The following is a 21,812-nucleotide window of genomic DNA, read 5'->3' as shown; positions in this document are numbered from 1 at the left end:
AACGTAGGGGCAACTCTCCAACATATTGGTGAAGGCACCAACTTCCTTAGTAAGGCTCCTAAAACTCAAGAAATAAAACCAAGAATCAATAAGTGGGATGGCATAAAATTAAGGAGCTTCTGCACAGCAAAGGAAAGAATAACCCAAAGAGAGAGCCTGGAGATTGGGAGAAAGTCTTTGCCCACTACTCTTCTGACAGGCAGTTGATTTAAAAGAATATATGAAGAAAACAAACAGTCAAAAAACCTTTACAGCAAAACAGCTAATAACCCTCTCAATAAAATGGGCAAAACATCTAAATAGACATTTCTCAAAAGAAGAAATACAAACAGCGATCAGTACACGAAACAATGCTCAACATCCTTAACAATCTGGGAGATGGGAATCAGGGTGGCCCTGAGATTTCATCTTCCCCCAGTTAGAATGGCAATCATCAAGAATACGAATAATGATAATTGCTGGTGAAGATGTAGAGGAAACGGTATGTTTGTCCGTTGTTGGTGGGATTCAAATGAGTATGACCACTTGGGAAAGAAACATGGATTCCCTCAAAAGACTAGAAATGGAGCCCCCATATGACCCAGCTATCCCACCCATGGGTATGTCTCCCAAAGAACAAAAATCTGCCTACTATAGTGATACTTCCTCACTTTCGTGTACTGGATACACAGTTCACACTGCCTTCCTGCAGCCCCTGACCAATGGGAATTCAGAGTATTCCCAGATTATTCCCTTCACTAACTTTCTTGTGCATGTGTCTTTGTGCACCACACATAACCAGCTTTTCCCCAGAGGATGTGCCCAGCCCTTGCTGAACTTAGCTCTGAGTCTGTTTCCTTTCCTTAGTAAGGTGGCAACTGTGGTCTCCTAAACCTAGGACTGTCCTGTGAGGATGAGTTAATATTTATCTACAGTGCTAAGGAGAGGGCTGGCACAGAGTGAAAGTTCGGGAATTTGCACCCTGCTCATTCTGCTCAATTAGCTTCCCTATTGGCTGGCCCCTCCCCACCCCCTCACACAACCTACACCCCCAGTGGATGTCAAAAACACCAGTTTGTTCACAACCTCTTCCACCCATGGTTTGCATGTTCTTTCACTGTTGTAAACGTGGTCTACGAAAATTGATTCATGATTTTAGTTTGTATCTTTAGGATCAGTGATGTTGAACATCTCTTGGGGCATCTTTGACATAGGGATCCCCATTACTACACATTAACTAGTGTGGGGAGTAGGATAGGTTCTGATAGAGTGGGCGAACAACATACTGCTACTAAAGTACCCTGGGCATGCATCCATGTGCTATTTTGATTGCCTATGGAAATCCAGCCACATTGCAAGTCACAAAACACCTGCTCTATGACCTTCATTAAAAAAAAAAAAGGTAGTACAAGGAGCACTGACCATTGACTATGGATCTCCTCACCCACTTTCCTTTTGGTCTGGAGGTATTGCTGGGGAACAGGGACTTGCAAATTCTTCCTGTGCTGGGTGCTCCATACCCGTCTTTATATTGAACCCTGATCCAGGCAATATTATTTCCCCCACTGTACAGATGGGAAACTGGGGCTCCGAGGTGAGGCCCTCATCGGAAAGGAGGCTGCCAGCCAGAATGCGTGGGTCAGGAACGTGGGCAAGAGCGCACCCACAAGGGAACTCCGCTGCTGGGACTGGCTTGGAAACGGCCAGTAGAACCAGAAACTTCCCAGCAGTCCAAGCACCCAGGTCCCTACTGTTGATGACCCAACAAGGGGCGTGGCGGTTGGCAGGGGGGAGGGGCCGGGCCAATGAGAAGGCCGCGATGCAGGTATTGAAGAGGCGTGAAACCACGCGATGTTTGTGGAATCTCCTGTGTCTCCTGTGGTGACCGCGTTCGCGAAGGCCTAACTGTTCTCGCTCGGACGGGGGCGATCCTCTGTCTTCGACCCTAGCTGCCAGGCCTGCCCGACATGAGCTCAACCGAGGAGGCTTCGGTTCAGGAAGACGGTTTTGGCCTGGACGGTGTGAAGCGCACCATCGTCACCAGTGCAGGCCCCAGAGCCCCACGGGTACCGGGCCTGGGCCTTGAGCTGGGGCCACCGCGGAGTGGGGAGGGCGAGGGCGGCCTCCCAGACCCCGAGGGCTATGAGTTCGAGTTGGAGGCCCAGGGGGAACAGCTAGAGGCAGGAGGGGCGGTGCTGCGGGTCGGCGAAGGCAGGCCTGGCTCCATGGCTGATAAGAAGGGGGATGCCCTGGACTTCGTGCCCCACCTCGCTGTGGAGTCTGTGGCCAGTGTGCAGCAGCTGACAGGCCAGGAGACCCCGGGCGCCCACAGATACCTGTCCCCGGAGAGCTGGGTGGCTGAACTGTCCGCCATTTGGGCTAACGCAGAGGCGGGCCCCAGCCGGAGATGGGCGCTGGCCCCAGGTTCCTTGGAAACGCTGCAGGCCCCATCTGCTGCCCCTCTGCGTCACCCCAGTGGGCCTCAGGTGGGACGGGCCTGGGGGAACCCCGGGAGAGGCACCAAAACTAGGATGATGGGCAGTGGGGAAGCCCAGTTGCCCCCTTCTGATCCTGAGTCTTCAGATGAATTCACTGAGATACAGCTGGTGAGGGTGAGCCTTTGCCCGAAAGAAGGAGGCCAGACCAGTTCCAGCAGCCCCAGGGAACCGGGAGACACAGCCAACTGCGCCTGTGTAGGGACCAGAGGGAATTTCCTTCAAATACCTACCTCTCTGCCGACCTCTGCTCCCGGCCGACTCACCTCTGCCAGGGAAAGGCAGGCCTTGGGAGAGCTGGCATCCTGTTCCTCCAAGAAAAGGCAAAGCGTGATCTGGGGCGAGGGAGGGAGGAGGCCCAGCTACCCTGGAGCAGCAGCAGCTGCTGTTGCTGTTGCTGCTGCTGCTGCTGCTCCTCCTCCTCCTCCTCCTCCTCCTCCTCCTCCTCCTCGTGCTTCAGGAGGCCTGCCCAGGGCCACTCCTAGGAAGAAGGCCATCCAGGAGAAGAAATCCCTGGGGGGTGGCTCAAAATTTAGCCTGGGCAGGGTCTTCCCTATATGGGGGCAGAGACTCAAAGCCGCTCCTCTGGAAACGGCCACCCTTCCCCCAATCCCGGGTGTTCCCCTGTTTGGGAGGTCCAAGAGGTATTCCTTGGTGCCCTTGGAACCCAAGCAGCCCAAGCACAGTGGCACTGCAAAGAGATCTATGGCGAAGAAGACACAGGAATCCCATCCTGTGGCTGGTGATGATAATGGCCCAAATAGAGCTACAGTTCCAACAGCCCAAGTGAGTAGGCCTTTGCAGTCCCCCTCCTCCTCTTTCTCCTCCTCCTCCTCCTCCTCCTCCTGGTCCATTCACTCTGCCTTTCTCCTCACCCAGCCCACACTTCTTTGCCCTTACTCTCTCTGCCTCTTGTTCACGGGTTGTTGTCGGGTGCCCACTGTCTGGGGGTCTCTGTGGTCGGGGCGGACATCAACAAAGAACCTAGTAGGGGCTGGTGCCTGTTGGCCACACTTTGTGCATTTCCTGCCTCCTCCCCAGACGGGCTGGGGTAGGAAGCAGTTGTGGCTGCTAACATGAACAGGAGTCCCCTTACACTTTGGGCCACACAGCAGAGTGTTTAGTCCCATCTGCCTCCAGATTCATTTTTCCCAGCACTTCTCCCAGGAGGCCTGAGCTTTCTCCATGACCCTCACGCTTCTCCCTGGCCCGGGTCCACCTCCTGGCCTGGGGCTGAGAGAGGGAGACAGTGCTGACAAGATGAGCCTTGGAGTTCTCCCTTCATTCCCCACCTCACCCCAGCCCCCGCACGCACCTAATCATACGCAACAGGCACACCCCCTAACCCGAATCACTGAGAAATCTGTGTTAGTGTCCAGCACACTGGCCGGGTACACCTTGCCTGTGCATGCACCGTGGAGACTTCAACAGTGGTGACCCCAACACCAGAGCCCCCCAGCCTCCGGCAAGCTCCCAGCCCTTGGACCTGAGTCAGGGAGGCCTCACCCCCAGAGGCCCTGCCTCTGGTGAGTGTTGTGGGTTGGACGGGAGGGGAGAAGGGTGGGACCCTCTTACTCTATCACTTCTGGGGACCCTGGCCTTGATCCCAGGCCTTTGTGCCTACGCAGGAAGTGTTCCCACAGGAAACTAGGTGTGAGCAAGGCTGGCTTCGGGCCACTTGATTCCCTGTGTGGGGTTTATGTGAAGGGATGCTTTGTAACAGTGCCCCAGATGCCATCTGCAGAAGTAGACTTGCAGTAGAACGTGGCCTTTTGAATTGGGGCCTGTTCAGTCACATGGCTCCTCCCAGGGGCTGGCTGTGTCTGCACTTCTGTTAGTGTCCAACCCGGAGCCACAGGGGGGTCCACAGTGGCAGCTGGGGCTGACACTGGGTAGCAGAGAAGGTGGGCCAAGAGAGAGGGGTGGAGCTGTGGGGCAGAGCAGGTGCAACTTGCTGCCTGCAGAGGGGGATGCTGCCTCCCTTTAGACCCAGCCAGGTCCTCTCCATTTTCCAAGCAGGCTGGAGAGCTGGATCTTGTGTTCTCTTTCAGGTGATCAGGAGTCAGCTGTGCATCACCCAGTTCTAGAAAGGCAGCAGCAGCAGCCACCCGGAACACAGGGCTGTCTCCAGGTACCACTTTCTGTGGCTTCTAGGAGTGCTGGCTCCCGCTGAGATGGTGGGCTGCGTGTGCAGGTTAAGCTGACTTTGGTGCTCCCATGCATCCTGCACCACAGGGACGTCGGGCTCCACCTTTCCCCTGAGGTTTCCCTCTGCCTGTGTTGTCACCTGGTTCTGGCATATGGGGGACCTGAGGAGTGGGAGCGAGTGGAAGGAGGCAGAGAGTGGAGAGCAGAATATCATTCTCTTTTCTCTTTCTCCGATGTCTCTGTAACTAGTGTGTGGCTCTACAGAAAGAAATAGAGGACCTCAAAGAACAACTAGGTATGAGGAGTTGGAGTGGGGGGGGGCTGTGGCAGGGGCGGGGCAGAGGCAGACCTCAGTGTCTCCTGGTGCAGGTGTCTGGGGCGGGGTGGGGCTGCAGGGACAGGCAGCATCACAGGGCTGGACGTTGCTGTGCCTGGCCCGGGAGCCTTCTGTGCCTTGACTGCCAGGGCCGTGCACAAAGAGCAGTGAATCATCTAAGCTCCATGTACTCTGCCTTTGAGTCCCACAGGTCTCCTTCTCTGAGGACCTTTTGAGACGCCTCCTTTACTTTCCCTTTAAGTGCTGGTTGGTGTGGTTTGCTTGATGGTTGTTGTCCGGTGTTTGTATGCTTGCTTGCTTGTTTGCGTTTAACACATTTTTGGATGCTTCTGCCACACCCCAGTGTTTGAGCACTGCCGGTGCATGTTCTGTCATAGAAGACATTTCCACATTGAGTTCCAGTGGCAGGTGGGGGAGTCATTCCCAGGGCTGATCGGACAGGGGCTGGAGGGGACTCAGATTCCAGGGGCAGCTGGGAAGGGGAGGCAGGGGGACAGTCTCTTGCACTCCTGTGTCTGGAGTGCTCGGTCATGCCTCTCTCTTTCAGCGGTCATGCAGTCCCTGGATGACAAGTTCCAGGTCTTCTGAAGTGAGTGTCAAGCTTATCATCCCTCTTTCCCACAAACCTGGCTATCTGGGGATTGGGGGTGGCTGTGAGCCTGCACTGGTCCTGGGTTGGCCCTGACTCTGCTCTGCTTGTCAGGCCGAACAAAGCATCTTCCAGTGAGGCGAGCTGCTGGTACCTGTGAAGCCCAGGAGCAGCGGCCAAGCTCATTCCCTCTGGCTCTTCAGCCAGGGCCCCCCTGCAGTTCACAATTAAAGTTCCCCTCATGTCCCTGTGTTCTGCCCTCTCTCTGAGTGGTGGGGGCCTGTAGGGGACAGGAGATGGGTGGGAGCTGCCCCATCTCAGAGCAGGTTAGGAACAGTACCCACGGCATTTCGTGGTGGGCCTGTCCCTGAGGCGGGTGTTCTTGGGTGGCCTCTGAGCAGGAGCCCTGTGTTCAGGCTCCATGGTGCCCTGGGTTTGGTTTCCATGTGGCCTGGGTCCAGTCCTGCTAGCATGTCCTCCCTTTGCCCACCAGCGCTCTTGGTGCTCTCTCCTAATGTCCTTCCCTCTGGAGGGAAGGGTCATGCAGGACCCATTCTGGCCTTCTCACCCCCCACCCCTTTCAGCAGGAATTATTAAGGCCCATCCAGAGCCCCAGTTCCCCTGCCTTCCCAGCCTTTTTTTTTTTTTTCATTGCCCTGCTTCTCCCCTCTCATCCTTCTTTTCCATCCTGAGCATCCTTGATCTCTCCCATGGCTCCCCCTGGTGGCCTGTCCTGAGTGAATGATTTCAACAGGCTTTGGAGGGCACAGTTGAGCTCACCTTCCCCCTCCTAGGCCTAGTCCTATTTCTGGTATCATTGTCTTCCTCAGGTGTCACCACATAGAGGGACAGCTCAGCTAGAAATCGCCCATCATCCTTAGTTCCCTCTTACCCATCACCTCTGAAGCCCAGTGGGCAAATTCTGTCACATTTCCCTTCTTCTTTCAGTAGAGGAGTAGGGGCAGAGGTCACAGCCCAGTGGGTGAAAGAACAATGCAAGGGTACAGGTAACTTGGAGAAAAGTGGTTTGTCTCTGGTTATAGGAGGGGTCTCTGGGTCTGTGGGCCAACCTAGAGGACACTGCCTGCGGGCACCTGGAATAAACGGTCAGGCACGAGAGTGTCCACATCCTCCCATATCCTAGTCAGTCGACCAGCCCTTCCGATCCTGTCAGCTCCATAGCTCTCGTTTGAAAAGGTCCAGTTCATTTCTAGGGCAAATGTAGATGAGAGATCTGCGTGTGCATGAATGGTCCCCATCCAGATACCTTCTGAGCACCCCCATGGCACTGAGCCTCCTGGACATGATGATATTGTGAAAAGCACAATCTCACAGACTGCCTCCTGAGGACACATGAGATTTTGTCTGAGCTCCATATTCTGATGTCACTGTCCCTGATGGATAGTTGGTCTAGCTGTGCCTAAGACTCAGTGATAGATTCATTCATTTTTGAGTGAGGAGAGACAAGTGTGGGGTTCTCCAGCTCCTATCCCAAACATGCTGGTTGCATAATAAGCAAGTCAAACTAATGAAGATGTTGCTTTTAAGGCGTGTGTGTGTGTGTGTGTGTGTGTGTGTCTGTGTCTGTGTGTGTGTGTCTGTACGTCCACATGTGCTGTTTGCATCCAGAGTTGGAGATGGTGGCCATTGAGGAAAAAAAAGATATGACTTTGGGAATGGAGGCTGTGGTGGCAGGGCGCAGAAACCAGAGGGATCAAATGCACAAGGCTACCTCAGAATATCTGGTTCTCCCCTTGCCTTTAAAGCAGCAAGCACCTCTGGGCGATGGCCGTGCCCTGAGCTGAACCCAAGTGGGATGTTCCCGTGGAGGATGAAGAGTGGGACTGCCTGCTGCGGACTGGATCGGGCTTGGGAACACCTTTCCCTAGACTTCCACTCTGTGTCTCCTCTGAGTCCCATGGGATAGGCTTAGGGAGACAGACCTTCACACACACGGTAGACCTCAGAGCCAGAAAGGATCAGCAGCAGAGGGACTTAACACCATCCACTTCAAACCTCCCCCTAAGCAGGGGGCCTGGGTTCCTTAGGCTGTGGCTGAGACCCTGACACAAGTAGCTGTTCCTTGGAGGGGTAAAACACAGCAAGATTGACATCTGCTTGAGGAAGCTGGCCGGAGACTCTGTGGCTGGAGTTCCTGCCACTGGAGACCTTCAGGTCAGTTCCAACTGGGGTGAATTCTGGCACCATGCTCTGTCCTGGGAGGCAAGGGGCCATCCTCCCAGGTCAGCCTATTGACCCAGAGCAGCCTATTGACCGAGCCTTGCCTAGGCACAAACTCGACTCTTGGTGACCAGCTTCCACCAGCCCTGCTTCTTCCTTCGGAGCACAGGTTCTGACTGCCCCCTGCTCATACCAGATACAGCACAATAGTGTTGCTGTTACAAGTACACCATGCCACTAGCCATTGTTGGTGCCGAACGACCAGAATTAGGGACAGATTCTGAGGTTCTATCAGGTTCAGATGGAACCAACTTCACACCCCTTCCCTCATTCAGTGTCCACACACATCCGCTTTTCCCCCAAGCCACCTCTGCCATGCAGGGGAACTTAGTGTTGGCCTGGAGAGCTTCAAGTGAGGTCTTGCCTCTTGGTGCTACTCTTCTCAGAGTGAGCTCTGGAGGCTGGCTGGACCATATGCCTGTGCTTGATACAGCTGCACCTTGGAGACATGAGTGATAATCCACTTGGACCAGGTATCCGATCTCCCACCTGTTTATTTCCAAGCATGAGCTTTCACCCTGGGGGCAATAATGATGGAATCCCCACCAGGCTCCAACTAGGGCAAAAGGGGTACCAGACAGTCAGCTGGCAAGAGGCATCCAGTGCAGCCATCCCCAGCTGTGAGTAGGCCCGAAAGAGTGCATTCTGGAGTATCAGGTGACATCCACTACATCAGAGTCATCATGGTGGTAGGTCACAAGCATGGATTCTAGTCCTTGCTTCACAAACTTCCAGGTGAACTTGGGCAACTTTGTGCCCACCTGTCTCCAAGAACTCCTTTCCTCGTCCACAATTCCTTGTGATCCATCTCCTTTTAGGGTGAAGGCAGCTCAGGTGCCTGCCGGGTTCAGCTGTGTACACTGTGGCCGCCAGGATGGACATGCGAGCCATACCCATGTGAAGCCATGCTGCAGTGTTCGCATGATGACGACCTGAGCTGGGATCTGGCAGTTTGGCAGGAAAGAAATCCCAGGTAACCACCACTCAGAGTGAGAATCACAGCATTGCCAGCACGGGGACCCTCCTGGGTGCCCCACTCCAACAACTTCCCCATGTATCATTTACTTCTGCTGAAAGGATGAACGATCGCTCTCAAAGAAGATCCCTCACTAAAATACAAAAACCAATGGTGGCTACCAGAGGCCCAGGAGAGTAGAGGGAGGGGTGGGGCAAGGTTGATCAATGAGCACTCAGTTACAGTTAGGTAGGGGTAAGGAGTCCCGGTGTGCAATTGTTGAATATACACAACAATTATTTACTGCACATTTCAAAGAGCCAGAAGTGGACTTCACCCATGGCCACCGACGGGAGAGAGGTGAGATGGCAGGTGACATCACTAAGTCTCAGGCAGCGTGGACTGGTGGCAGCACAATGTTTGGGAAGATCACCTGCAAGTGAATCCCAGTCAAACTCACTTTTGAGGATGAGCAGGGTCTTGCTTCCTTTCCCTGAAGCACTAACTTGTTTTCTGGAGGTACCCCAGAAAGGGTATTTCAGATTTCTGGAGCAGCAGAAATCTTATAAAAATCTTACAAAAGTATCCTTGGAGCCAATCCCTAAAAAAAAAAAAAAATGCCGAATGTCTTCTTTGATATAAGGGGGGGCGGGCTCAAAACAGCAGGGAAGAAGAGCATGAGAAGAAGATTGCCATTAAACAGGGACGAGAGGTTGGGAGGGAATGGGAGAGAGAAGGAGAATTGCATGGAAGATGGAAGGAGACCCTCATTGTTATACAAAATTATAAGAGGATGTGAGGGGGAAGGGAAAAAAGAGAGAAATGAGTTACCTTAGATGGGGTAGAGAGAGGTGATGGAGGGGAGGGGAGGGGAGGGTGGGATAGGAGGGGGATAGGAAGGGCAGCAGAATACAACAGACACTAGTATGGCAGTATGTATAAATGTGGCTGTATAACCAGTATGATCCTGCAATTTGTACACGTGGGAAAATTAAGAATTCATACCGCATTTGAATCAAATGTATGATATATGATATATCAAGATCATTGTAATGTTTTGAGCAACTAATAAAAAAAGTATCCTTGGACATTTGCAGATTGTTGGCAGGAAATGTGCTTTTGATCTGGTCCCAAAGAAGGCTTATTTCATGTTGGTGAATGAAGTTTCAGGGCGTGGGTATCCACCATGTTCATTTGTGTGTCCTTGGAGGTTGACAGTATATTGGCTTCCTGGCTATGCATGATTTGGGGACCATTTTCCCTTCTCTAGGCAGTGTTTGCATCAAGTTTGTAAGATCCAACATGTTGAGCACTACACTCACTTTTGCCCGTGTAGCGATAAATGGAGAAAATGATTTCTAAACAATACCCATAACACAAACTTTGTTGTCTGGTGAAAAGAAAAATCTGGAAGAAAATATTTTGTATATTTTCTCTATATGGAAATGATAAATGAGAAGATTGATGTTTTTAACCTAATTTACACATTACACAATGTATGCATATTGAAACGCCACATGGTACTCCAGTCGTTTGTTGAGCTTTCATGTTTTTGATGTATCGGTCTAAAATCTTCATAGACAATAAAATTGCTATGAGAGGTTTTCAGTATCATCATCATCCAAAAACAAGGTAAGTATGTGAAATAATACATGTTACTTAGCTCAATTAGGCAATCTACAATGCACGTATTTCAACACATTATGCCACACACCATAATTATACATAATATTTGTCAGTGAAACATACATAGAAGTATGCTGGGTGCAGTGATACACACCTGCAATCCCAGGGAATCAGCAGGCTGAAGCAGGAGGATTGCTTGGACATCATGGTGAGACCCTGCCTCAAAGTAAAAACTAAAATAATCTGGGGATCCAGCTCAGTGGTAGAGTGTCCCTGGGTTCAATCCCCAGTACAGCAATAAATAAGTAAAGGAATGAACAATGCACACATAAGCAGTTGCATTTCATATCAGAGTATTTATATAAAGAGTTCCTGTCATATAGGGACTCCTATCCAGGAAACAGATCTGGCGTCCCAGCAGGTGGAAGGAGATGCAAGATACAGGATAGTAGACGTGCTTTATTCAGAGGTGGAGACAACCTCTGTCCTCCAGCTTCAACTTTAGCTCTGCCCAGTTCCATTTTGCCCTCATTTTATAGACACTCCAAGCAAAGAAGGCACACTGCCAACAGGTTACATCAGTGGACACATGCTCACAAGCAAATGTTTACATCCTCAAGGACATGTGCTGGACCAGAATGACTCTGACCTTGACTACACACTAACCACAACGCAGCCTATTCTCGGCCTTGGCTACGTACTAAAAACATAAAACAGCATAGTCTGCCTCACCAAGGGAGCCTATCTGTAGCTGTTTGTGCCTGCTCCAACAGTTCCTCTGAAATTTAGGCCATGGATCGATCCCAGTTTAAAAATATTTTCCTCATGGTGATGTGCTCATGGAATGACCAACATTCAAAATGCAAGAGAAAATGCCTATCTGGCGTACATGAGTTTGGTGATTTATGCAGGAAAACAATTGAAAAATGGTGTGGGTTGCTTCTTTTTTATAATTATTAACACTAATTAATTTACAGATTAATTGGATTCACTCTATTTTCATGTGAACATATGTTGTGCATGGATCATGTCCATCCATCCTTCTCCCACCTCTGTTGCCCTTCCCTCCATCCCCTCATAGCCAAGCCAGTCCCTAGTAATAAATCCCAATAGCCCTTCTAGTTTCATGTTTCTTTTCTTTTTTTTCTAGGTAACACAGAAAAAGTTTGATACTTGGCTCCTTGTGCCTGACTTACTTCACTTCGCAGGATGACCTCCAGTGCCAAGCTTTCATTCTTTGTGGCTGAAAAAAAACTCTGTTGTGTACAAATACCACATTTTTCTTATCCATTCATCTGATGACAGGTGCCTGGGCTGATATCTTAGCCATTGTGAATTTAGCGCTGTCATGATCATGCATATGCGACATCTCTTTTGTATGCTGACTTCATTTCTTTTTAGTAATAAGCAGGTGTGGGATAGCTGGATCGCTTTATTGTAGTTTATTTTTTGTTAACTCAGTATTACTATAAAATATAGAAAATACATAATCATTTTAAAAAGCACTGTGTTATTAATGATATTGATACGACTTTGGTGTTGACAGCTATAAGAATGTCATTGTTTGAGGATTCTGACCATAAAAGAATACAGTTTTGCATCCATGGTTGTAGAATTTTTTTATTGTTACCTCAAATCTTAACATGTAAATGATTGTTTATACCCTCACTGTACTTTTTCTTCTTATTTTACATAATCCAGAATATTTTGTGACCTAACACCTCAAATTTTTATCTTTGAATGCAATAATCTGGCTACAATTCCTTTCCCTGTTTAAAGATAAATGAAAAACCAGAATTAATTTCAGAACTACATTGTAAGAGTCCAAATTTCAGTTATTTCTAATTTTTGACAGATTCTTTGAACCAGGTTAAGATGACATAATGCACACACAACAATCAATCAAATATAAATGAATTTGGCTCCATTTTTTGTTAAATGATTCTCCTGAATTCTCTAGAAAGCCATGTGGATTAATTCAGTATGAGAACTTTAAAGAATAGGTGATAAAAATTTGACACTCTACCATGACAGATTTTTGATTGCAGTGACTCCTCACAGGCAACAGACATTTTTTCCTGGTACTGGGGATTGAACTCGGGTATTCTACCACTGAGCTGCATCCCCAGGCCTTTATTAACATATATATTTTTCAAAAAACTTCAGACTTGGTCTCACTAAGTTGCCCAGTCTGACCTCTAATTAATATCCTCAGGGCTCGACTGGCGTGGCCTCTGTTTCATTTGAATCCCTCAGTCAGAGGTGCGGCTGCAGCTTTTTGTCACTGGACAGCTGTATGAAGAACACATATGTGAAATGCTGTCCCGAGCCGTTCTAAGACAATAAGCCCCATGCTACCATGACCTGCTGAGCTACTGCCTGGGCCACTGGTTGCTGCAGCAGGTGCCTGTGTTCTGGCTCTTGGATGCCTGGGCCCTGGACTATGCCTCGGATGGCTTGGCCTCATTTGTGGTCTTAGACCCTGTGCCCCAGTGCTTGCTTGTATACCCAGAGGAGTCCTCAGAGGCCTCGTAGCCCACAGAGGCCTTGGCCTGGGAGGAGCCAGAACAACCTGCAGGGGAGCAAGGCACAGAGGCTAGGAGAAGCAAGACATGCATGCAGCCATCGCTGCCAATGAAATATGAATAAGAGTAACAAGAATAACATACCAGAGTGAAAGAGTTGGATAAGTTACCCAGCAGCATTGAACCCCAATGGCAACTAAGTGCCTTATTTGCTAGACAAAATAGAGAAGTGGTCAGAAGCTCCCAAAGATCATCCAGTAAAATAAAACAAGCACCCATTTCTCTTCAGGGCTGAAGAGAAAGATGAGCACCGAAGCCATAAGACTCACAACTTCTGTGTGTCTGCCTCAGAGCATGAGATTCAAGAATCAGCTTTACTAGACAAGAACAGGAGGCAGGTAGAGAACAGAAAGCTAGCTGCTCAGAGGTATTTGCCCTCCTCAGAGGTGGAGAAGAACAGGAAGGTGAAGGCCCCTCTGCAAAGAGCCCTTGGGTGATGGAGTATATGTGCTACAACTCAACGAAAGTATAGATATGGGCCAGTCCTGAAAAATTCACCAATGGGCCAGACTGTTCTTGAACTCAGAATTGGGCAGACCTCTCAGAGAATGGCCAGAAGGCTGTTGTGTCAGTGAATCTTGTCACTTACCTAAGTAGTGGGTAAGAATGTTGAAGCTATAGACACTTGGTTACTCGTGAAGATGAACCCCCAGATCCCTGGTATTCTTGTGAGTTGTGTCTGAGCACCTCATCTTTGAGGTGCTCACACCAGATGCCTTTAAATGGCTATGAGGCTTCTGTCCCCCTCTGGGGGGTGCAGGTGGGACATGTCACCCATCCTAGGGGCCTCCGAATCCATATTTGTGAGGTCCCCATCCTGCTTGAGACTCGCATTTACTATCACATGTGGTTTCCTTTGTAAAAGAGTCTCAAGCACACAGTACTCACCACGATCTTGAGTTCATATCACACCATGACCTCTCAAGTCCATGTGTGGTGAAGCAGGGCTGTGGTGGCTACTGAAAGCTAAAGTAGTGTTTGTGCTTCAGCTTATATAACCTTCACATGGGCTGTGTTATTCAAGGATTGGGCTGGTGAGGGCCTGCTTCTCTGAATGGACTTGTAGGCACTCAGTAGTTTAATAGTTACACACATTCCAGTAGATGTGATGCCAATCACTGTGTATTTAGGTGGTAATGAAGTTTCTTTGATTTTATGTCACCACTCTTTTTAATTACAGAATTTCTCTTTAGAACACGTAAGGTACCGCCAGCCACCAGTTATAGGTTGTGGACTCTGGCTTCTTTTGCAATAGCTGGCAGAACATGTGCAACTCATAACCTGAAATCACATGTAATGAATTGAGATTGGCCTGTGGGGAGAGGGAAAGGGAAGACGTTAGAGATCCTGTCTACCTTGCCTTCTCTGCTCTTTCTTCCACAGAACTTAGTATACTATTCATGCTTAGTTTGAACTGGCCATATTTGTTTTCTGGCCAGCCAATCTTATCTGTACCTTACTGTGAGCCTGGGGTCACTGTGAGCAGGCACGGCTGTGTCTCGACAGCGCTGAGTCCTTTTTGTGCATTTGCCTTTATGATGGGAAACAGTCTTCACAGACACTCATTTCCCAGGTGGTGGGCCTCTCCATGAGGTGAGTTCTGTCCCTGAAGGATGAGGGCAGGTGCTCCAGGGGGACTAGTAGGTGCTTGGCCTCCAGCTTAGCACCCTCAGGTGTGAGTGGAAAGCTGGTGTAAGACCCAAGGCTAGGCCTGCCTTGGTTCTTACTCAGTGTCTGAAGTCCAGTGGCTCTTAGCACACAATCTGGCTTCACTCCACATAAAGTTGTCACAATTTCACCTTGTCACTGTGTCAAGCAGTGAAAATGCATACTGGAGAATCCTGGACATTTGTGTAGTCTTGAGTTGAATTTTTCCATATGGAGAATGCACCTCGTCATTGAGGTTGTATTTCCAAGAGGAAGGTCTACATGTTGTCAAACACACTGGCTAGGAATTCTGGTGAACTTTGCTTTAACCCATCACAAGTCTTCAAATGCTGTGACAACAGGATTGTGGCATGGCAGTGGTGTGGCTCAGGCAGTTTCACCTACCTGGCTGAGCATCAGGTTGCATCTGACCATCTCAGATGATGGGGGTACAGTGCCTGGCATCCCACTCCTCTAGCCTGTGGTTCACCAGATACCTAGAAAATACACTTCAACTTGTGCACTTACCCCTGAATTCCAGGCAGAAGTGAATATGGAAGGCATATTGGCAAATTCCCGCCTTTTTTTTTTTTTTCAGTTAGAAGACAAATGAACAAGGTTGTTAAGGAATTTTTGATGTGCATGAACAACGAATAGCTGAGTGTGGTAGCCATGGTCCCTCCTCAGCTACCTTTCAAGCCTACCCAGGGGCGCTTAGCCACTGGGCCACACCTCCAGCCCTTTTTTTGGTATTTTATTTAGAGACAGGGTCTCATTGAGTTGCTAAGTGCCTCGCCAAGTTGCTGAGGCTGGCTTTGAACTCTCAATCCTCCTGCCTCAGCCTCCAGAGTCACTGGGATTACAGGTGTGCGCCACCATACCTAGTGAGCCTATGAATTTTTTAGAAGTTGTGATAATGTTTTAAAATATTTTTTTAATTGTCAATGGACCTTTAGTTTTTATTTATGGATACATGGTGCTGAGAATCAAACCCAGGGCCTCACACATGCTAGGCAAGCGCTCTGCCACTTAGCCACAACCCCAGCCCAAGTTGTGATAATTTGATGTTCCTACTTTCTTCTTATTACTGGGAACTGATGTAGTTGTAATCATGTTCCTAATTCTTGGGACATATCACAAGACAGGGAGATAGTTTAAAACTGTCTTTAGGTTGGAAGTCTAAAGTTGGTTGATAATCCAGTATTATTTAAAATTAATGCTACCTACATAGGTTTCTTTTTATTAATTTTGGCTTTAAGTTCTTAATTAAAACAATTTGCCATTAAAAAAATGATCCTCATGTCTCAGCATCCTGAATCTTTGACAAAAGCCAAAGTGTTCTAACATTTCTGTGATTCCTCTTCTCAACAACAAAATGTATTTGAATTTACTGGAATTTCATCCATTTCCATATCTATGGGTAGTGTTGTTGGGTAATTATAAACTTAAGGTTAAGACTTATTTGCCTATATCTTCATGTTTTATTAGGTTTTAGACTTTCCTATCCATTGAGATTTATTCCTTTTTTCTATATGTGTGTTTCATTTGGTTATAATTATCTTTTTTTGGAGTGTGCCCTGTGGTTTTGGTGTCTTTTAGTTTCATCTCCTAGGCTTAGCATAATGCAAGAATTAATTTCAACCTCCAATTCTGCTCAGTTTGCTGCTGTAGAACTGCTGATTTACTCTACTCTTGGAGAGCTGCTATGATATTATGGGCTCTTCTGAGCTATCATCTTAGAACTTCTGTTTTTGCTGTATAAATATATGTTCAGGAATGGGATCTGAGATCCCCCTCTAACTGTTTCTACATGAGGACTGGTTGCTAACTTGGGAGTTTTCTCTCCCTAATCTATGTGTTGAAGTATTGTTGGAGCTTGAGTAGGGCTAATTAATGCATGGAGTGAGGTTTGCTGTCACTTGGCTGAGCTGAGTGTAGCCCAGCAGCAGGATCTCTACTCTGTAAAATTGTAGTGTCCCAATCACTTTCCAGCCCCTTTTAGATAAAGGGGAAGGAAGCAACCATTATACAGCCTTAAAATAAGTTCATGGTGCTACTTTGACATCTGTAACACTAATTGCCACATGGAAAGAAATGATGGGATCAGCATTTGATTGCAACAGCAGCAGCAACAACAACAACAAAACAGGCACAAACTAGATTTAGCATTAAACATCTGGTGTCAACTACATGATCCCTGATATTAATAACTGCAACAATATGAATGGTGGGGACAGGAATTATATAAACTAAATAGTTTTAACAGATAGTAAAAGTACAGTTCCATAGTAAAGAAAAAATGAGGTAGGAAGGCAATAGAAAGTTTTAAATATTTAAAAAGTGAACAGAGGTGAAGCAAGAGATAGGTAGCAGGGGATGACTATAAAGAAAGAGGGGTAAAAATATCTAAAAGTTAAAAAATAGAGGGAAAAGGAACAAGAGAATGTGGCTATTAGGGAAGAAAGTGAAGAAGGAGTAACAAGTGGAAGAAAGACAAAGTTAAGAAAAAACAAATAAAAAAAAACAAAAGAAACCCATGAAAAATTCTATCCCTCCAAAGTCAAAACAAGGCAATAAACACATGAATAAAAAATGATTAAAATGAAAGAAAATTTACATAATATATATTCTTATATGTATGTGTTTATATATTTATATTCTTAAACCAGTCACCACAGTGAGAACACATACACATAAAGAGAATGCAAAAAAGAAAAAGAAAAAAAGGAAGGAGGATAGGAAAAACTTCTTGATGAAAAATGAAGGGCTTGTCTCCATTGAGGTGGTCAAAACGGTTGACAAAGATGCATGTTTACTGCCTATGCTGTTGTGCCCTTCTTTTCAACTTCTTTTGGGTTATGTACCACTTGGATAAAGGGCTGGGGACTGTTAAATTGCACCTTTTTGTGTTTCTCACCAAACTACCAACTGGTGTGGCCTGGAACTGGAGCTGGCTGTAGTAGCTTTCAGTTTCCTATCTCATACATAAGGTAGGATAGATTGAGGAGTACTGATGATTGGAGATTTGTCTGGACAGACTAGGTCAATGAACTCCCAGAATGGGGCTGAAGTGTTCTAAATGAGAAGTTCCATTGGCTGGGGTTTAGTTTTGATTGTCCTTTGGAACTTTATCAGGAGGTATTTACTACAAAGATATTAGATCCACAGCCCCTCTTGCTGTGCAGATGTCAATCTCTGCTGGGTGTCTAGGTGTCAGGGACTTCCCCAAAATTTCAAAGAATGGGGAAATCTTAACCTCTGGATGTGGATTTCCCAGGATCAGACCTGAAGTACATACAGACACACCTGTCTGAACATTCTCTAGCCTCTCCCCAGCTGGTTTCTGAGCTGGCAGAAACAAAGGGAATGCAAGCAGTTCTCCCCTCAGTATCACCAGCTTGGATCCCACTTGGCAAAATCCTCTCTGTGCCTGTTTCAGTCATGCTGGGCCAGGCACACTCTGGACCCTATGGTAGGTATTTGCTAGGTCAGGCTGGCAATGCTTTTTATGAACCTTTAAACTCTGATCACTGAAAGATGCCAAGGAGCCACTTATAAATTGTTCCCACTTGTCAGCAGAGAGATTTTGAGTACTTTTCAATCATCAGCTTGCCCTATCTAGTCTTTGGGTCAGTAAAGATCAGCCTCCCACTCTGTTCCACAGGTTTTCCAGTGGGAAGTTATTCACTGCACTTTTCTCTCTTTCTGCCTATTACCTCTTCCCTCTGCATTTAACTGGTAGTGCTGGCACTATGCTAAGTTGGCACATCTCTAACATTCTTATTCTATAATCAAAGTTTCTAGATCTGTTTCTCCATGATTTCTTTTAGTTTCCAGTGTTGAATGTCAGTGAATTACCTCAATCACCCACCTTGCTGAGAAGCAATACTTCTGCTGCTTGAATCTCCAGGTGTGAAGCAACTGAAAAATATTCCCTTTCACTATCCACCACCTTCCACTAATCCACCATCTTCCTTCCCACTTTTGTTAATTATTACTTTACAGTTCATCTTTGTGGTTTGATGTTTTACTGTTTTGATGTTTTTTGATTTTTTCTACCTCCAAGTTGTGTATCTCTTCTAGTGAGATTTATATTTTTATGTGGTATCATGATGGTAGTTATCATTCTTCCACTTCTGGGTGTAGGACTACGTTAAGCATCTTTGATAAGGTTGATTTGCTAGTCTGAATTCCCTTACTTTTGCTTATCTTGGAAGGTCTTTATTTGTCTTTTGATTGTGAAGGATAGTCTTGCTGTGTATAGTAATTTTGGTTGACAGTCATTTCTTTTTTAGGACTTGAAATATATCATTCCATGCCTTCCTTATCTATAGGGTTTCTGCTGAGAAATCAGCATTTAGTCTAATGGGGTTTCCCTCAAAGGTGACCTGAAACTTTTCTCATGCAGATTTAGAAATTTTTCCTTTGACCTGTACTTTGGACAGTTTGACCATTATATGTTGTGGTGAGAATTGTTCTGGTCATATGTATTTGGGGCTTGATACTCTGTATGTAGATGTTTATGTACTTCCCGAGATTAAGGAAGTTTCCGGTAATTGAGTTAATAAGTTTTGTATGCCCCTGACCTCTATTTCTTCTCTTTCAGGTATGCCAATGAGGCGAAGTTTGTTTTTCAAGTGATATCCAACAGAATTTGCATGTTCTCTTCATTCTTTGTTAGAGTTTTTAATGTCATCTGACTGTGATATTCCAATGATGTCTTTTCAAACTCTGATATTCTTTCTTCTGCTTGATTTTGATGCCTATATACTACTTTTTATTCATGGTGTTAGAGATTGAAAACAGGGCTTAAAACTTCTGGTCCTTCTGCCTCAGCCTCCCAAGAATCTGGGAATTACAGGTATATGCCACTAAACCTAACTTGAAGCTTGCAACTGAATTCTTTATTCTTTTTTTCAAATTCTGTTGGTGGTATTTCACACCTGTCTTCAAGCTCTGATTTGCTTTCTTCTGCTTGGTTTTGAGGCTTTATTCCTTTTTTCAATTATTTTTTCTTTTTCTTTATTTTCACAGTACTGGGAATTGAACACAAAGCTTTGAACATGTAATCCTCCTGCCTCTGCCTTCCAAGAAGCAGGAATTACAAGTATGTGTAGGTGCACCCATCTTGAGTCTTTCAATTGAACCCTTTACCTCACATATATAGCTCTTTGTTTCCAAGATTCCTGATTTTTCAATCAAAATCTCGTTGTTTCTTTGCTGAACTTTTCATTCATGTCCTGGATTGTCTCTCTGATTTCATTTAATAGTTATCTGGATTTTCTCAAATCTCAGTGAACTTGGTTTTTCTTTTGAAAGATCATTCTTTATAATTCTTGATCTGGGATTTCATACACTTTGATATCTTTGAACTCTTTTGCTAGAGAGTTATAAACTTCAGCAGTTATCATATTACCATGTTTATTTTTCTCATATTTCTTCTGTTCCTATGTTGACATTTCCACAGATGGTGAAATGGGTATCTCTACTACTATTATAGGATGGCCTTCAGCATAAGTTGCTTCCTCCTGAAGATGTAGTTTGGGGTGTCAGTCTGTCCTGCAATGCTGAGTTTATTTCCAGCTGAATGAGGGAGTATAATCCCCCTGTCGCTTCTTTGGCAGTATTAGTAAATATGGGCACAGTGCATCCTGTATTGGAGTTGGAGAAAACCAGTCAGGTTTTGCAGGTTGTGGAAGAGTGGGGACAATCTGTCAGTGTAGGGAGGCATGGTGTAGTTTGCAGTGGGTGCACCTGTGTGGTTACTCCTAGAGTAGGAGTGGTGGCTCCTTTTGGGTGATGGGAGTTTCCTCAGGCACTCTTGATAATGGCTCTGTTACTGGAATGGGACTCTGGTACTGGCTGTTCCAGTTGTGGTGAGGAGTCCTCTCATTATACACTGGTGCCAGCCCAGGTGCTTCATGGGATGAGGCGAGGACCAGGAATCACAGCTACTCCTCTGTGACATCCACACCAAGCCTTCTCAGTAGTGTGTATAAGGTGAGGGGGTGAATGAGGCAGGGGACCTGCATAGATGTGGAAGCAGAAAATGTTGTATTTTTCCTGTCTGCAGCTTCTGGGGGCATGCCTGTCCAGGAACAGGACCTCACCCCAACCCCCACATCAGATATGCACATCTGGCTATGGAATGATGGCCAAGGGCTTTTGTGTCATTTGTCTTTCCGTAGTAGCACCCATCAGGGATTGAACTGCAATGGGACACAGCTGAAGCTGGGAAGATTTCCCGTCAGCGGAGGTGCTTGCATCAGAGGGGGAAGCAGAATGCATCTGGCACAGCTGGGCAGTTTCCCACCATACTCCTTTAGGTTGATCACTCTAATGACAAGGTGATGGCTGGGGGCTTTTCTCTCCCCATCCCTTTCTTTCATCTGTAACACCCACCAAGGACTTAGTGGGTGTGGGTTACAGCTGGGTCTGGGTAAAATTCCTCTTTGCTCAAGGGTGAGTTTGCAATGCAGATGGTACCAGTTGGCAAAGTTTCTCTGTGGAATTTCTTAGGCTGTGCAACCTCAGGGGTGGGGCTGTGGCCAGGGCCACAGCTGAGTTGCTCGAATCTGCTCCAACAACCTCTGTGGGTGAGGGAGAAGTGGAAACTCAGAGTTCCTTCTCTACCCTGCTAATGACAGTTGCCCCTATGAGGTGCTGGGGGAGAAGCAGTGGGAACCCTGTGGGTGACAGTTTTCAGTCCTGGCTCCCATGTGAAACCACACATGGCTGGTCACGATCCTAATCTCAGAGAGGGCAGGCTCCCTGATCCTCTGGTTCTAGTGGACAGCACCCTCTGCTCCTCTCTGCATTGCAATGCCCATTCCCCACTATGTAGCACACTCAGCTGGTTTGTGTCAGAGCCAGTCCTCCAAACCAAGTCTGGTTCATGAGGCAGTGAGCCAGTGCACTGCTACATCTGTGGGGTTCCAGAGATGGGAATATGCATGGGATTCTGACCCCCAATGCAGTCTAAATTCAGACGATAGTTCCCTTTTCAACATGGCTCCTGGCGACAGGGTCCTGAGGGTTCACTGAGAGAAGATGTGAATTCCTTTTTCCAAAGCCAGACTACTGTGTAGACCTCAGGCCTCTTGTCCCTTTAGGCTGCAAGCCTACAAGGGTGGGGGCCATGAAACTTGCCAATAGCAAGGGCTGTCAGTACTTGTAAGGACAGAGTTTTCTTGATCTCCCTCTTTCACCT

General features: G+C 47.1%; 1 protein-coding gene across 2 annotated transcripts in view; it reads left to right on the top strand.

Moving 5' to 3' along the window:
* LOC308639208 (uncharacterized protein CXorf49 homolog) overlaps positions 1 to 6,115 on the top strand; it is a 45,326-nt gene extending 39,211 nt beyond the window's left edge. Inside the window, exons 3-9 of one of the 2 annotated variants that reach the window (XM_081277365.1) lie at positions 1,553 to 1,722; positions 1,805 to 3,260; positions 3,847 to 4,000; positions 4,526 to 4,605; positions 4,872 to 4,917; positions 5,507 to 5,548; positions 5,663 to 6,115. In XM_081277365.1, coding sequence (XP_081133491.1) covers positions 1,947 to 3,260; positions 3,847 to 4,000; positions 4,526 to 4,605; positions 4,872 to 4,917; positions 5,507 to 5,547 — 1,635 coding nt within the window. In that variant the 5' untranslated portion in view covers positions 1,553 to 1,722; positions 1,805 to 1,946 and the 3' untranslated portion in view covers position 5,548; positions 5,663 to 6,115. Of the gene's footprint in view, positions 1 to 1,552; positions 3,261 to 3,846; positions 4,001 to 4,525; positions 4,606 to 4,871; positions 4,918 to 5,506; positions 5,549 to 5,662 lie in introns of both variants that reach the window. The other variant, XM_081277364.1, reaches the window with a different exon arrangement.
* Positions 6,116 to 21,812: the final 15,697 nt, after the last annotated feature.

This window comes from Spermophilus citellus, assembly GCF_964194105.1.
Source record: "Spermophilus citellus genome assembly, chromosome: X".
Lineage (NCBI taxonomy): Eukaryota > Metazoa > Chordata > Mammalia > Rodentia > Sciuridae > Spermophilus > Spermophilus citellus.
Note: the sequence above shows the minus strand (reverse complement) of the source record. Positions and strands in the feature narration are given on the sequence as shown.